The 17,917-nt window shown below is 41.8% G+C and overlaps 1 protein-coding gene across 5 annotated transcripts in view; it reads right to left on the minus strand.

Moving 5' to 3' along the window:
* The window catches only part of ABL1 (ABL proto-oncogene 1, non-receptor tyrosine kinase), a 130,043-nt gene that overhangs the window by 48,147 nt on the left and 63,979 nt on the right, over positions 1–17,917 (minus strand). The window contains exons 1-2 of one of the 5 annotated variants that reach the window (XM_073222734.1): positions 6,194–6,552; positions 2,143–2,195 (exon numbers count right to left, since the gene is read on the minus strand). The exons of 3 other annotated variants lie outside the window; for them this stretch is intronic. Coding sequence is in view for 1 of the 2 variants with exons in the window: in XM_037007908.2 (XP_036863803.2) it covers positions 6,194–6,272 (79 nt within the window). In the remaining variant the exon portion in view is untranslated. Of the gene's footprint in view, positions 1–2,142; positions 2,196–6,193; positions 6,553–17,917 lie in introns of those variants that run through there. One more of the 5 variants, XM_037007908.2, reaches the window with a different exon arrangement.

The following is a 17,917-nucleotide window of genomic DNA, read 5'->3' on the forward strand; positions in this document are numbered from 1 at the left end:
CAGGGACTCACCACTTTAGCTAATGAATTAGCTGAAAACTAGCATCAGTGACCCTTTTACAGACTGGTTGGAAGGATGGTTTGGAAAGTGGAAAGGTATGGTTGCCTCTGTGTTAACATCCCTTGTTGCAGGAGTTTTAAATGTTGTAAGATGCTGTATCATCCCTTGTGTGAGAGGCCTGACTCATAGAGGCAGCCATAAACAAATACCTATGACCTACACCCAAAATAATCTTATGTTATTAAAAGAAAAATTGAACTATGAAGAAGAGAGTAAAAAGCTATTAGAAAAATTTGAGAAAGGACCAAGTGTGAATTAAAAATACAATCCTGGGAATAAAATCAGAAATTCTTAAAAAGAGGGGGGAACTGTTAGGAAAGAGTATAAAACCTTAATGTGATTTATTCCCACTATGATATTTAAACATTTTTACAGTAAGGTATTAACAAAGGGCCACGTGGTGGAAGCTGCTCGGGCTGAGAGTGGGGGTGGGGGAATTGATAAGGGCCTGGCAATACCTGTTCGAGTTTTTTAAACCTACCAATAAAATTAAGACAAATGTAAAGGAAAGATGTAACTGGCTTAGGCAACGTTCCGGGAAAGAATATGAACCCTGTAGTGCTCAGCCAATGAGGAACCAGGGGAGAGATTTGCGTACTAGGAGATAAATTATTGGCGCCAAACTCCCCAGGTGTGCCTGCCCACCAGACACCCGGATCTTGCAAGACGGTCATTAAAGCCTCGCTCCGCTGTTCTTTTTGTCTCCGTGTCCACTTACTGAATTTGGACCAGTGGGTGTGTTTCTCACATGGCTCCAAAAAGCAATGGCTAATTCTATTCATAGCTACCTTTAAACTCAACTTTAAGATATTCAATGTACAATGCTATTACTTACATCTGAGGACTGGTAGGATTGATAAGGATTAGGTCTCTGAAGAGAATTTAAGCATAAGGAGGTTAAAGTTTACAACTGAATGTGACAGAGTAATAGCTAATACTTAGTGATCCCTTACCGTGCTAGCACTGTGCCAGGCAGTTTATCTGCACAAGACGCCCACCCTCCATTGCCACGGCAGAAAGGGGAGGGAAGAGAGCAGGGTGGTGCAGTTCCTTGGCAGCCGCTCCTGCCAGTTACCCACCCAGTGCAGCCAGTCGTCCCTCCCTGGTCTGCCTCTCCCGTCTCTCACACTTCTCCCTGTCTCAGGATTTTGCTTTTTCATTTTTGCCTCTGGAGCTCACCCTTACCCTCTTGCCCGCCAACCTGGCCACCCACCTCTGTCCCCCATCCCATCTCTGTCTTCCTGCCCTCTCATCTTTGTTTCCCCTTCCTGTCTCGACTTGTCTTTGGCCTTTGTCTCCCTTTCTGCTTCCCCTCTCTGATTCCCACCTGCTTCCCTGCCACCACCACTCAACGCAGACAGTATAACAAAGTACCTATGGTGTGGGTTAAGAAAGATCAGAAAACCAGTTTTTTCGAATAACAACTCTTATTATCTAAGGGCAAAGGCAGACTCTCAAAGTTAGTGACTACGACGACTATTCTTCTGAACGGCCTTGGAAGTGCAATTTCACTAGGCAAGAAAACCAGACTGACTGTCAGTTGATAATTGTTAAAGCTGGGTGATGAGTACAAGGGTTTTCAATATGCTGTCTTTTAAAATAAGTTTACATTTTTCTATGAAAAAAGGTAAAAACAAAACTAACCTAGGGGTTTATTCTGTAAATCATTCTTCTGTGTGTTTAATCATAAGCCACCATTACAGAGGAAAAGTTAGTCTTCCAGCATCCTATTTGATCTTTCATTCTTGTTATATATACTGTTATTTGACTTCCCCAGTTTTGAGATATAATACATAACAGTGTAAGTTTAAGGTGTACAACATCATGATTTGACATCTGTATATACCGGGAAACAATTACCACAACATCCATCACCACATACAGTAAACATTTTTTTTTCTTGTGATGAGAACTTTTAGAACTTACTCTCTTAGCAACTTTCTATTCAGTATTGTAAACAGTCACCATGCTGTACAGCGTTGTTATATTTTAAAAACCTATCCATCGATAATTTTTCCTACTTCTGTTTCAGATCAGAGATTACAATGGCAAAATGACAACTTGATTTTAGAAGGTACTTACTGAGTGCTATGAGATATTCAGCTTTCACGTTTGGAGCTATGAAAATACTGCCTCTAGAGAGAGGAAATAAGATGCCAACCATGAACTGATGGAATTTTTTTCTTCCACAATTAAAGTATTCTCCTCGGGAATAAAAGAGGGTTAGAGGAAGGAAAGGTACTTTTCCTTTAAACAAGGACAGGAAGTATCAATTATATGCATTAAAGCAAACTTGGAAACAAATTTTGAGAAAAACTATGGGTGGATACACCTCAGTTCTATCACTGCTTCAGCCATTAGAGAAATTGGCAACACCAACATTTTAGACTGCTTAAAATGTGTTTAAAATAACAACAGGTAACATATACTAACATGTTGCTCCCTGCCAGGTTCTATGCTAAACAATTTAAATGAAATCTCCCACGTGAATCTCTCAACTCCATGGGGTAGGGACTACTAGGAGCCGTACTTTTAGAAGCTTTAGAAGTTCGGAGAGCCACATGCTCAAAATGACCAGTCTCTGCCAACCGGCTCCAGAGCTGTGTGCCTCCCAAGAGAACAGGACCCTTACCATAAACAAAGGACATCTCCAAGGAACCTCATGCTGGTACAATACATACATTGAGCTTTTTAGAAGTTTCACTTAAATTATTTCAAAACAACAGATCTTCAAAACAATCCTCTAAGGCAGTCTGGACAGAGGACATTTGTTCTCTTAGAGGTATGGAAACTGGCTGAGAGAGGTCAGACAAAAACGAGGATCTCCTGACTCCAAATTCAAAAGTATTTCCCACCAAAGTGAACTGGGGCTCTCCTTCCTCCTCTCCTCCAGAAATCTCATGGCGTCTGTGTGAGACGTCAGTGAAACTGTCTAGGAGGCATTCAGTGACAGGGCTTGTCACATCATAAATGCTCAACAATTTTAATGGAACCCTAAATGAAAAGGACTGACTGACCTCTTAGGTTACAGAAAGAACCTCAGATTTTCTCTGTTACTAAACAAGGGAAGTATTTGATGACCTCAGGAGAGAGTATTTAGAAAGAGAGCATAAGCTCCTCTGAAGCTAAAGTTCTAAAAGTGTATCTGTGTGCCTGGCACCTCAAAGCATTTGCCACAAAGTTAACTGCTGAAAAGAAGCATTTAAAAGCAGGCCCTTAAAATAAATTTGGAAAGTTCAAGAAGAGTTCACTTCACAGACACGCCGTACAGAGAGCATGTCCATGTACAACAGTCGTGTAGAATATATGCGAATACAAATATAAGAATAAAAATAAATTGGAAAAAATGAGTTCAGATGGCTGATTTCCATGTTTGCTTTCACATCTCTAGGGGGGAAAATTCAGAAAATTCAGTGTTTGAAGTACACTGAAGATTGTAAAGCTAGTTGTGGTCATGGTGAATAGATACTAGTAGGGACATACATTTTCAGAAAGTTGGAGCACAAAATTTAAATGCTACAAATGCTTATATATGCATAAAATATTTCTAGATGGACACACAAGAAACTTCCAAGGAATTCCCTCTGGTCAGGGAAACTGAATAGGAGACGGAATTACTTTTCCTAAATACCTTTTCAGAATTTATCATGTGCAGCTATTTTAATATACATTTGAAATTTTTAATTCTACTAAAGACACAATCCTTTTCAAGCAGTATTAGATTTCTAGAAGAGAAAGAAAGAACACCCTTATTTCAGGCATCAATTAGAATGTTTTAAAAGATGCCATGTTAACATCCGTATAGTTCCAAAGGAGATGAACAGTCACAGTTGGTAAAGCATGGAGTGTCTAAAACTTTCTGGAGCCAGACAGCATGGGTTCAAATGCCAGCACCACCACTTGCTGGCTCTCTGACCTTAAGACAAGTTTCCTAACCTTTTGGTGCCTCGGTTTCCTCACCTATAAAATGGAAATAACCACAGGACCATCATGAGAAATAAGCAAATTAAATCATATAGAATGTGGAGGTGGTGCTTGGCAGACAGTAAGCACTGAATAATTGCTGCTTTGACAGTTAGGCCCAAATAGCAAGCAAAGGCCTGATCAAGTTGCATTTATGGCTGGACCTTCTTTGACAGAATGGAAAACCTGACCATATTCAATTCTCTCTGTGCCTGGGATGCCTGGGTCCTGAGTGGGTATCAATAAACACGACTAATTGATTGGGGATGTCAGTAAAAAACGGAGAGGCTGGATTTCTTATCCAGATGTTGGCAACTGTTTTTCTCATGAGACTAACAGCATGTTCAGTCTCTGAGAAACAATCACTGAGGTTTGTTAAAATCTCTCGACTTCAAAACGGTAATTCCATTTATTTTCTCCAATTAAACATATCAACGAAATAAGGAAAACTAAATAACAAGAAAGAATTCGTAGAGTGGGACCTTCCTTAACCCAAGGCAGTCTGCTGTGTCAGTTTTTCTTTTGAGACTTGAGAGTGAACATTATTTCAATACGTGCTGTAATTAAGACACTTTTGATTTGGTTTCCCCCCACCCCCCACCAAAAAACTATAGTTAAACCAGCCAGGTACATACTAAATCTTGCATTTACCCACAGAAAAACAAAAACGTCACAGCTTTGCTGTGACTTAACCTTTCTTTCCTCCAGCTCTACTGTTACAAAAGTCCATTCATCTACTCCACCTCAGGCATCCATCTGCAAAATGGAGATGATAATGCCTAACATTAACTCGTTACAGATGTAAATGAGAATGCGTTCAGAATTTTGAGCAACTTGCAAAATAAGCGATGGATTAACTGAAGATGATTTTAGCTGCTTCGGATGCCAACTTTTAGGGACAAATAAACCATCTCCTCCCTTCAAATGCTAGATTCTGTGAGGCCACTCCATCTGGTTGAGCATTCTCCAGGGCCCAAAATCCCAGAGAGGGAAGGGGACTGATGAGGGACTGGTGTACAAATCCTGTGACAAGAAGGGCAAACAGGTTTCACCTGTGTCACTGGGGTTTATGGTTCGAGCTGCACATGTGACTCCAGGCAGGCCCTCAAATCAGAAAGTTGGGGTAAAAAAGAAAATAGGTTAGACAATCAATGAGGCTTTATTTCCCCTTCATTTTGAAAAGAAAAACATTACAACTTCAGGGCACTATAGCAGAAACCCTACTGTTCTAAAATGAGCTTTACACTTCTATTCTTATTTTAAGTCGTAAATGAAAATGACAGAGAAATGCAAGCTGGAATTCATATCTGAAGTATGATTAACCTTTCTGCTGGAAGCAACAGTCTGGAATGACCAGTCCTCAAATCAGATCCATTTCAGGTTCATCCTGAAGCTACAAAATGAGGATCAGTCATCACCCTCAATTCGTTTTTCGGTTGTCACCTTACTAGGGCAGAAAATGAAAGACAAACAGGAAAGAAAAAAACAGTGGTGGTGGGGATTAGAGAAGAAAAGGAGTAGAATGGAAAGAAGGCACAAGTGACGTGCCCCGGCTCAGCCTCAGTGAAGGAACTTCACAGGAGGCGCCCCCTCCCCCAAGTACACTGGACTCATTCAAAATGCCTTCTAAAATCTGTAGTAATTGCTCTTTTCTCCCCCAAAACGGGAAATCCTAAGACCTCTTCGTGGTCTGTACATAAGATTAGGGTGGGGTGGAGGGAGTAGAAAGATCACTCTAAATTCTGTATCCATAAATGGTAGGGCCCTATTCCCTTTGTACACGATACTTAATAAAAATCATATGTTTCACAAACACAGGTTGACCTTGTTGACACGTAAGTCTCAATTAAAGGTGGAATTTCCACAACGGGGGCTCACGCGGCCCCTCGGGCCTGCAGAGTTGGCTTTCTCAAACTTTCTCGGGTAGAGCCCCGCAGTTGGGGGCCCGCAACCCCGCCACCCGACGTGCCTCTGCGGGCGCCAGTGCGCCGGACGAGGGCCGAGCACCCTCCCAGCTCGGCCGGCAGCACCCCGGGTCCAGGGCGGTGCGGAGAGAGAGCGCTAGAGCGGAAGGGCGGCGGGAGCGCGCGGGCGGGCGAGGCCGCGCAGGCCCGGCCGGCGAACGCGGGGCCCCCTCCACCCCGTCGCGGCGCCGCCCGCGCCTACCTACCTTCCAGGTAACAGCTGGAGGACGACGAGAGCCCCTTCTTGGATTTGCAGCCCACCAACTTCAGGCAGATCTCCAACATGGTCGCGCGCCGGCGGCGTCGGGGTCGACGCCCCCGCTCGCCCAGCGGCTGGCTCAGGCGCGGCTCCCGCGCACCCCCCGCGGCCCCGGCGGCCCCGCCAGCCCGCCGCCCCGCCGCCCCGCGCGCCCACCCATGGCCGCGGCCGCCTCCCCGACTCCGCTCCGGACGCGCCAGTTAACAAAGGGCCCGAGCCCGGCCGCCAGGCCCGCCCCGCCGCCTGCGCCGCCTTAACCCCGTCGGCGCCGCGGCGCCCACCGGGGCCCCGGGCTGGCCCGGCACCGCCCCGGGCCGGCAGCCCCGACCAATCGGGGCTAATTTCTAGGTCAGCAGGGGGGTTAATTTGCCGCGCAGCACCTAGTGGCTCTCTGCGCGGGCAAGTGCCGCCCTAACCCGCCAGGGGAGGCGCCGGCCGGCGGAGCACACGCCCGCTCTGCACCACTGCTGAAACCTCGTGCATCTCTGGCACGCGACGTCCCCACCCTGCAAACCGCCTAAGGCCGAGGCCCACCGTGTGCGGTGCCCTGTCGAACCCAGTCTGTGTCCGAGAATGTTGGTAACACAAATCCCTCTGGAATTCCCAATACTGGGCTCATATATGTTCACTGAGCTTGCCGTTATTAAGGCTAACTCAATGGGCGTCCCAGGAATGAATGACCAGTGGGCTGGAACTCACATGCTAACTGCGCGGGTATGCAGCCCATTTGCCTAATCCTATACTCAGACTAGTTGGGAACAAAAGAAATGCACGAGTTCAGATTCAAACACAATTTCTGATTATATGGAAAGGGAGCTAGGTCTCCAGTAAGGAATCGTCAGAGGCGGGCCTGCACCCCTTTGCCTCATTTTCTTCATGGAGAACTTTTTTCCTTGTTTGTTGAGTGCCCATGGGGTACCACTGTTTAAAATTCATTTCATTGCTGTGCTGGGCTTAGATCTTTCTATAATTCTGGTTAGAACTGATAGTTGACAATATTATATAATAAAATAACCGCAGTCACAACAGTGCCTTCTAGATCAGCGGGAAATAATTGGGAACCCTACCATACCAAATAATTTAATAAACATCAGATAAATTTCAGTAACAACAGGAAGAGGAATTTATTCATAAATAGTGTCAGATAACTAAACTCCCAACAGGGAGAAAAATTAATTTAGCCCACATTTTAGGGCACATGAATAAGAAGACTGATAGGTATTGAGATCTTACTATTTGTCAGACTCACGTGAGGAACATGATGGGTTCATTACCACTGCATTTGCACAAGGACCTGTGAGGAAATAGAATTATTATCCCAATTCTTTAAATAAAAACCTGAAGCTCTGGATTAATACTTAGTCTATAGGCACAGACCTGATCATCTACATTTGCCCTCTTACAGCACTAAATTATGTTTTCTACCTTTACCTTGCATCTACCTACCACTTCCACATTTCATTAAAAAAAAATAAGGGAGAAATGTGGGATTCACATATAAATCAAGTATAAAAATCAAACAAATAATCATATCTGACTTGATTGTTATAGTTCCTGATGCGTGATCAAAACCGAAAGTTTCTGTGATATGACTGCCCTTGCACTGTTCACCATGTAAGAACTTATTCACTATGTAAGAATTTGTTCACCATGTAAGAACTTGTTCGTTATGCTTCAGAAGATCGGAGACTGTTGAGAATTAGGCTTGGGGTTGATTAATGATTGTGCATTGAGTCCCCTATACAGAACTTTATTGTTGTTAACAACCATTTGATCAATAAATATGAGAGATGCCCTCTCAAAAAAAAAGAAAAAGAAAACTTGAAGCTCAGAGAAGTCAAGCACCCTGCCCAAGGTCCCACAACTAAAACCCAACCCAGTCCGTCTGGTTCCCAGGATCAGGTCCTTGACCAGTGGATTACACAGCCCTCTCCAAAAAAGAAAGAATTACAAATAAGTAAGAGCTTTCCATATCTATATTTTTGGTTAAATAACCAGAGCTTCCATATGTTTCAGAAGAAGCCTTGGTTAAGAGACCCTGGCTACAGTGACCAGCCCCAAAGGGCAAAGCTGGACTTATTTGTTATACTTAGCAGCCTATCCTGTAACAACAAAAACCCAGGTAGCTTCAGTGCACCAGGAATGGCTAAGTAACAAGATCTTAACCTACATCTGCCAAAAATAGCACAGAGAGACTCAAGAGTGGACTGGGTGTGACTTGTGTGTATCACAGGGGTTCTCAGCCAGGGCGCCATCAACTTTTCAGAAGTCCTGCCAAATTCTGATCATTGTACCAATGTGGTTTTATGCAACTGAGTGGGCCTGTGGTTAGTGTCACGGTGCCAGGTCAGGCCTCAGGAGCACCTAAGGAGGCATGTCAGGAAGTATGCACCTCCGTCCTGTAGACAAAGGTGACCCATGTGGTGACTGGATGCTACCTCGATTCTGCCAGACACTGGAATCTATCATTCTGCGAGACAGCCTGTAGGTAATGACGGACTTGTTTCCTTTGGTTTTGAATCTTTCAACCTCCCAAGTGTAAAGCCAAACATAAAATTCAAAAGGGTGCCACCAGTACAAACAAGCTGAAAAATACTGTATCTATTTTGGTCCCATTTTGGAAAGTTCAAGGGCTTTTGAGCAGACCATAATAAAGCCTACCATTATACAGAATTTCAGATTTAAAGGACTATATTCAAATTGGCAGCCTAGTAACAAGAATTAAACATTAATAGGCATGTTTGCAATTCTAACCATAGCCTTGAATACTATCAATTATATATATAGGCCCAGATACACATGTGCATGTGCTGTACTTTATGTTGGGATGTAAGTTTATTTTAAAAAGCTAATGACTATTACTAATATTCTGTTATCAAGTCTAAAATGAATTTATCCTCTTAAAATGAGTAGTGCTTATAAACTGTGTCCAAATCTTTTAAAATTTAGTTTTAAAACCATGCATCAATAGGTCTGGCAAAACACTATGAATTAGCAAAATACAGAAAATTTCACCATACTATATCATACCAAATGTGAACTATTCTTTCCAGCTTTTGATTCTTTAGAAATTCACTTGCAAGATACAAAAACCATTCTGCTACAAGCAAATAAGAAGGACTTCCTCAAAGCAACTTCAAACCTCAAAGGCACTAACTTAAAAACAACAAAAGACAACCAACCAAACCCCCCTCCACCAAAAAAACCAAACAAACAAAACAAAGAAATGAAAGACTGTGTGGTAACTTTTTTGTTATGTTGCATTCAGTTTGGGAAGGAGCAGACTTTTCATGTGTGCCTAGTATGGGCCACACACGAGCTTACAACAACGCGATGAATTTTGTGTAGTTTAATTCCATTTCACAGGTAACGAAAGTTGGTGGGGAAAATGGGGAGGGTAAGTATTCTGTCCACGTTTACATAGCTAAGAGGTAGTAAGGGCCAAAGCTCTTGAGCTTTCCAAGATGGCACACAGTTTGTAATTAAAGTGAAAGGTGGATAATATGATCAAAGCCAGAGATAAAATAAAAATAATTAACTGTCAAAAAAGTCCAAAAAATAGAATAATTCATGAATTATAATAATATTTTAAAGTATATTAAGAATTTAAGAAAGAAAGAATAAATGTCCTTAATTAGGTTCAAGTATATGATTTGAGCTGTGTTTCTAAAAGTATGGTCCATGGACAGCCTATTTTGAATCACCTGGCGTGCTTGCTTAAAATGCAGACACTCAAGTCTCCATTCTAGACCTTCAGAATCAGAATACGTGATGGGCTGTATCTATAAGTTCCCTAGATGGTCTTTGTGCATATTTAAGATTGAAAACTATGATTTTGGAAGAAGGAAGAATTGCTCCTTGTTTTCACTGGGAAGAGGACAAACAGGAATGGATATTTCTAAAATTTGTTCGTTTGAAAGCAATTTTTGAAGAACTGTGTGTTAACGCTAGAATGAGTAATCAAAAGAGGCCTCTTTTCTGAAGATTTCAGGCTAAAAATGGAATTTTTTTAAAAGTCTGAGTTCAGTCCTTTTTAAAAATGCTTGGGGTCAGGAGCCATCCACAGAAGTGGGTCAAGAGAAGGAGGCGGGATGCAGGAGGAGGGATGCAGAAGCAGCAAGATGGGCATAGGGGTGGAAGGGAGACAGGCAAATCTGACATGAGGCCTGGTTTGGGACCCCAGGACCAGATGATACCAGATCTGACTGACCCCTTCACTGTTTCCAGCCCAGTCAATAACTTCAGGGAGGAAGAGCAAAGATCTTGAGGTATAAGCATGCTATTTCACATGCACATGCCGACAAAGCCTGCTTCCTCTGCAAACACTGCCTAGTGAGAGCCTGCTGTGTCTTCCAGCTCTGCGGGTCCCGTGTGCCCAGCTGAAGGAGAATGCAGCTGAACGGGACTCCATCATCGTATCCATTTTTGCCACTGTGTAAGGACACACGTGCACCTTTTGGAGTCTCCTGTGTTTTCGGTGATACAGTTCTACTTGTCGGTCAAGTGTCATAAAGGCCTGGTGACTGCATTGGGCAACCAGGTAAGAAGGGGAGGCAATGCAATGGAGGACAAATGAATGTGACATCACGCAGCCTAGTTCTAGACCTCAGATTTGCCATTCACTGTGGTGCTTGGGCAAGTGACTTCACCTCTCAGAGCCTCAGTCTTCTCATCTGTGAAACGGCGGGGCTGGTCGTAAGACTAGCTATCTTCAGGCTGTGAAGAGTAGAAGTAATGTATGGAAGGTGCTCGACAGACAGCAGCTACTGTAATTTCCAAAAACAGACTCCCACTTTTTCAGGTGATGGTCTGTATTCCTGCCTGTCTTACTGGGACTGAGGCAGCAGCTAAAATGAACAAATGTGAGATGTGAAAGTGTTTCCAGAAAGCACAGTGTGAGGGAGTGAAAGTCATCTGGAGGTTTTCCAAGGGACAAGGAAATCTATTTTATTAAGGGAAAGAAACACGAGCTATGGAGCAGGAGTGGCAAGCAAGTAAAACTGAAATGTCACAGAGTCTTACCTTTAATCCTAAATCCAAGGTTTTGCAACCCCAGCTTTGTGGCAAAACATAAACTCCACACCCTACGTCCTCAATGGGGGCCTATTTTAGGCCCAGGAATTAATGTTCAGGCCACACATATAATAGTCTTCCAGATGAAACTGATTTTTTGGTTAGTCCCCTTGGAATTTCCAGGGCTACAATTCTCAGATGGGAGTCAAATCTGAACTGCCTTAGAATAAATCCACCTTCTAGAAAATCTCACTATAGTAAGACTCTCCTATGTTTTTATAATTAATAAGTCAAAGACCACTATGAAATTATAATTTTTCTCCAGGAAGAAACTAACATTATTGGTATTCCCACTTTATTTTTTATTAATTTTAACTTTTAATCAAAGTAATAAACACATATGGTTAAAAATCAAATAGTACTAAAAGTCTTATAATAGAAACAGCAGTCTCCTGACTCCATCCCCAAGTCTGTTTCCTAGGGGCAGCCTCCTCCTCCTTCAGATTTCTAACTAATATCCATATTGTTATTTCTGGATTCATCAGCTTTCCACATTATATATTAACTTATATAGTATAGTATACGATCACAACCCCAACCTGCCCAAACAGTGAAATCATAATTTTTGGTTCAATCAATAGTCGGTGTTTACTTAACTCTGATGATATAAATATTGTTTACTGCTCTGCCAGTAATATAAATACTATGAATGTTCTATTATATAACTTCGTTTATCCTGGAGATAATAATTGCCTTGATTTTTTTCATTTGATTGGTCTTCTACCTATTACCTTTTTTCCCCTCAAATATGTCAAAGATCTGTCAAATACCTAGAATTTTTTCCAAATACTAAAACACTTAAAATATCCTCAGTTCTGTTTATTGACTTACACACTCATTTTGCTGGAATTCATTGTCTAGTAGCTTCCTAGCAGGAAAAAAAAGGCACATGTCTAAAATATGCCTTTCTTCTATTTTACTCTGAATAGTAAAATTCAGTCTGGTTGAATTTTGGCTGGGTATAGAATTCTATGCTGAAAATAATTTTCCCCACTTAATTTTTATGGCATTTATTCATTATCTTTTAGTGGCCAGTATTATTGTTTAGAAATGGAATTCCACTTTGATTCCTGATCCTTTATATATGATCTGCTTTTCTCTTTGGGAGCTTTTAGGATCTTCTAATATTCTTGGTGTTTTGAAACTTCACAATGATTTAGCTTAGGTAAGTCTTTTTTCATATATAATGCTGGGCACTCAGGAAGCTAATCCAATTCAAAGATTTAGCTCTGGAAGAAAATACTCACCTCAACCAAGCCCTGAAATTCTTCCTGACACTGTCATTTTCTTTCAGCTCTTTCCTTCTGGTATTTCTAACAGATGGATACTGAAGCTCTGAGATTGAGCATCTAATTTTCCTAGCTCTTCTCCCTTCTTGTCCATGTCTTTGTCTTTATGTTCTGCTTTCTGAGATAGACCATTTAACAAGTCTTCACCTGAATTTTAAATTTTGGCTATAATGTTTTCAGTATTAAAGAGCTTATTCTTATTCCAACTGTTATTGTTTCTAATAACACTGCTATCTGATGTTTCTGCAATCTCTCTCTCTGAGGATAGCCAAGAAGAGTTCTTCTGAATGCCTCTGTTTCCTGCAGTTTTTGTTTCCACCAAATTCCTTTTTTCTGTGAATTTGTTTTACCTTTTATTTACCATGTTGGAGACTTTTCTCTAATGCTTAGAGAAATTTAGCTGCCCATTCATTATATACCAGTGAGCAACTGAAAAGTATGCACAGAAAGGGCACAACAACCAGTGTGCTTCAGTGAGGAAGGTGGTGAGCTCACTTTTCCATCAAGAGAATTTCCAAATGCAGGTACCTATAGGGCTTTTTGTAGGGCCATTCAATTTTGTTTTTCCCCAGAAAAGAATCTTTCCGTCTCCTTTCTGTTAGGGCCATGGCTAACAGGCATTAGAAGAGGGCTGAGAATCTCACTATTCAGTACACAGACTTGAAAAAAAATCTTCTCTTACCCACCCCATGGATTCTGCCCAGTGGATTACTGCAGCCATGCTGGGAGTAATGCCCCTGAATCCAAAGGCTAATTATTAGGGCAGTTTCTCAATGTAATACCTCTGGTGTCACGCAGGTGGGAAGGACAGGTGGTCATCTGGCTGTAGTGTTGAGGAAGGGTGTGAAGAATCTAAACACTCCTTTTACAGACTCTCGGTTGATCCCCCTGATTTCAGTTACAGGCTTCACCATCCTCTGCTTTCTGTGGTACTAATGCCTTTAATTTGTTTTATTTTCAGGATCTTACAAGCAGAATGGCTTGCTTCTAATCAGTATCTCTCAGAAGAGGTTAAACAACAGCTACCTTGCTTCTGCTAAATCTGTTACCACACTTCTGAGTGCCTTCCACTTCCCAAAAATGCGTTCACCTTTCTTATCCACTTATCCTTTGGGGTTTGTTTTGTCCTTACGCATTTTCATTTTTTTAAAAACCTTTTTATTGTCATTTCAGTGGGGCCTGGGGAGAAAATGGACATGAAAACAGGTCTTCAATCTTTAATCCTTTTTAATCAGAATCGATTTTGCCCATTTTTATAGATGAGACACCTAAGGCACCAAGTCTCACAGCAAATTAGTGGCACAGTCAGGAAGAGAACTAGGTCTACAAACTCCCTTGTTAGCTTTTTTTTCCCATTATATGACACCCATCAGGTACCCATCATTAAAGGCTGACAGACCAGTTTTAGGACACCAAGCTGAAAAACTACCCAAAAAGTGTTGCAAACTATAGGTCTCAAATCTTAATATTGCTGGTGGTGAAGAAACAACTGAACCCCTAATTCTTAAATGCAGTCATGTAACTTACAGGTAAGTTATAAACAGAGATGTTATTAAGCAAAAAATAGCTTGGGATATTCTTATTAAATTCTCATAAACTTATTAAGCTTAAATTCAACTTAAAGAGGTTTTACATGTTTTCATGAATTGACTTTATCCCTTTACTTTGGTTAACTTTTGAACTAAATGCCAAAGAATTTTATTTTTTAAATCATTAAAAGTCTTGTTTGTTTGCAAATAGGCTGTATATTGAATAAAGATTAAGGTACCTACAAAACAAACCAATCAAAAATAGCAAGGTTGCAAAAATCTGAAGGCTTCAAACTATTGTCTTTATATAAGGTAAATTTACACACACTAACGTAGAAATGACTGATAAAAGCCCACGCACTGGTTATTTACAAGCAATATTGTATTTTCAAACACAGGCACTGCTTTGGCTTTTACAGTTTTGTTGACTTTGAACTGGGAAACCAATGGTTAACTTTTTTCCTCTTTCTCTAAGACTAGAAGAATCTGCGAAAGCAGCAGCCGAGGCCTAGAAGATCACGTTACTCTGGGGGCTGGGGAGAAGGCAGCCGGAGGGGAGTGGAGAGAGAAAGGCTGGAAGGGAAAGAAAACAAGCCGTCTGAAAGTCCCTGCGGCGACGGCCCAGGGCTTCCTGGCAGAGCCGGGGTTATCCACGTTGTCTCTGGGGCGGCTGAAAGGGGCTCGAGGGGTATGGGCTCCCTTGGTTTAAGATCCTCTCCGCAGCACAGAGCTGCACCCGGGAAAGCAGATTTCTTGGTAATTGTTACCAAGGCCCGAAAACCTAGAAATGAAACTCTAAAGGAGCCTCAGTGTTTGTTTCTTCAAAACGTTCGTGCCAATGTGTCCTGTTGCCGAGGTTTTAAACACACAAAGGACAAATGGATTCAGAAGATTTCTTCCTTCCGCTTGTTAGAAATTACGCTCGTCCTTAGAGAAGCAACAGCACGTCTAAATGAAACGGTACCGCTCTTTTTCTTCCTAAAGCGGCAGATACGGCATGTTAATCTGAAAGTGCATCCAGAGAATGGCCACAGTTAACCCCGGGAAAACCGCTCATTCAGTGGAGCTCTGCTGATGTCAGGAGCAAGGAGCCACTTGAAAAGAAAACTACAAAACTAAGAGTGTGCTTTCAAAGTTGACCTGGCAGAAGCTGTCCTCTCGCTTGCCACCCTTCTACCATCTGGTATGTAAGATCTGTATTCAGTAAAGCAACTCCAAAATTGGATTTAATCACTAAGTTATTTTCACAATCCCTAAGCAATAATAATTCATATTTATGGTTACTTTACCATGAAGAACATCCTGGCGCAATTCTAAAACAATAGTGAAATTAACTCCTCAAAAACGTTTAGGCCAATTAAACGGCATACCCACACAGACTGTCCCAGGAACCCCAAAACCCAAGAATGGCCCCCAACATCTGTTCTCTTCTTTCGCCTGCAACCCCTAAGTTTTAGTCCGTATCCCCTAAGTTTTAGATGGACACAATGCCCCAGAATAAAGACAGCATTTCCTAGTCTCTCCTGTACCTAGGAATCACCAGGTAACAAAGTATTAACCAATGGTATGTGAGCAGAAATTACACATGCAACTTCTGGGTCAGGTTCTTCAAAGGAATCGGCATGCCCTCCTCCCCTTTTCTCTACTTCCCACTGCCTGCAAGGGGACGGGATAGCTGAAGCGGCCATTTGTATCTGGATGTGGAGTCCACACCCTAAAGAGTAACCAGATAGAAGGTATCTGACCGTGAGCAGTCCCGGTCATACATCCAGAATCACTACGGTCAGCCAGCCTGTTATAGGAGAAACAAACATCTAGTTTATTTAAACCACTGGTATTCTGCATCTGTTCTAAAAGCCATTTAATCTTTGTGGTTCTAAAAGCCATTTAGTCTTTATGGTAATAATATTGAAAGACCAATTCTAACTCAGAAATTTAAAAATATCCCATATCAACTGTTCTTTTATTTATGTATTAAGAAATGTTAACTGGAGAGTAAGCATTGAAATAGTCCTATAACCTTTAAAACATGAGACAGTGTCTTAAGTAATCACTGTGAAACACATAGCCCAGTGTCTAGCTCATAACAAAACAGACAAATACTACACATCAATACTATTAACTGTCTCTTCCCCTTTCTACAATCTCTGGTACTGGTATAAGGAAGATAAAAAATTCATGTGTTTTTTCAAATATCTGATAAAGAACTTGTGTCCAGAATACGGAGAGGTCTTACCTTTCAATAATAAGACAGTACACAAGCCAGTGTAAAAATAGGTAAAAGGCTTGTATTGACATGTAACCAAGAAGAAATATGAATGGCTAATAAGCACATGAAAAGATGCTTAGCATCATTAGCCATTTAAGAAATGGAAACCAAAACCAGAGTGCAGTTCTCTGTAGTACGCCCACTCAAATAGCTGTCATCAAAAGATAGAGAAAATCAAGTGCTGGTGGGAGTGTGGAGAAACTGGGACCCTCACGTACTGCTGGTGGAATGGAAAATGGTACAGCTGCTTTAGAAATTCGTTTGGCAGTTTCTTAAAAGTGAAACATGAACTTACTATAAGGCCCAACAACTCTACTCCTAAGAATCTACCAGGAAAAATGAAACATACGTCCACACACACATTTATACGTGAATGTTCACAGCAGCATTAGGCATAATGGCCAAAAACTGCTCACAGGCCACATGTCCATCAACTGGTGAGTGGATAAACAAAATGTACATCCAAAGAATGTAATAATATTCAGCAATATTATATTGTATTACATATGCTACAACATGGATAAACCTCAAAAACAAGTTGTGAAGTCAAAGAAGCCAGTCACAGAAGACCACATGATGTAGAGTTCTACTTATATGAAATGTACAGAAAAGGCAAATCTTTAGAGACAGAAAGCAGATGAGAAGTTGCCTGGGGCTGGGAGTGGGATTGGCAGCAAAGGGGCATTAGGGGTCTTTTGGGGATGATGGAAATGTTCTAAAACTGGGTTGTGGTGATGGCTGCACCCTCTAGTAATTTACAAAACATCACTGACTTGTACACTAAAAATGGTAAATTTTGTGACATGTAAATTATACCTCAAAAAAATCTTCCAATAAGAAGGGAAAAAGCAATATGTCCTGATTTTGACACCTTTTCCAAAGTGAATTTCATACAAAGGATGAGACAGGGACGCAGCAAGTTTGGCTGCTCAGTTCTGTGCTGTGAACCTAAGACGACCGTGCTCTGTGCTCTGTGTGTTGCTGGTACGTGGCATGTTATTTAGAGATGCTTCTAATGAGAGCCACATTCCTGGAGAGTAAACCCGAAATGATTCCACCCAGCTCTGGCACCTCTCCTGACTCCCAGCATAATTCCCGGCTAAGGAGTGTGTGAGGGCGGAGGACTACATACACAGCCAAGATGTCCAAAGAGTTCGGTGGGAGTGGGGAGATGCAGCTCAGGTTCATTAGAAGAGATACCCGAGAAAGCCAGAAATCTGGGGCTCTGAAGACTGAAATGCTTGAAGAAACACATGTCCATTCAGAGGAGGCACTTGGATTCTCCCACAGCTACTGCAGCCTTCACGGAGGCCTGCAGACATTGAGAGTTCCCAGATAGACACCTTGGCCCCACCCATGTCTTCTAGACAATATAGTCCCAACTGTTAAACCTCTTAGAGAAACCAAGCGTCATGGTGAGTTAGCATTGGCTAAGAAGAATATTTAACATCTATTGTAGGAAAATTTCTAAGTGGTAAATGTTATGTTTCCAAAGTGCTGGGAGAAGAGAG

This window comes from Manis javanica, chromosome 2, assembly GCF_040802235.1.
Source record: "Manis javanica isolate MJ-LG chromosome 2, MJ_LKY, whole genome shotgun sequence".
In the NCBI taxonomy this organism is placed as follows: domain Eukaryota; kingdom Metazoa; phylum Chordata; class Mammalia; order Pholidota; family Manidae; genus Manis; species Manis javanica.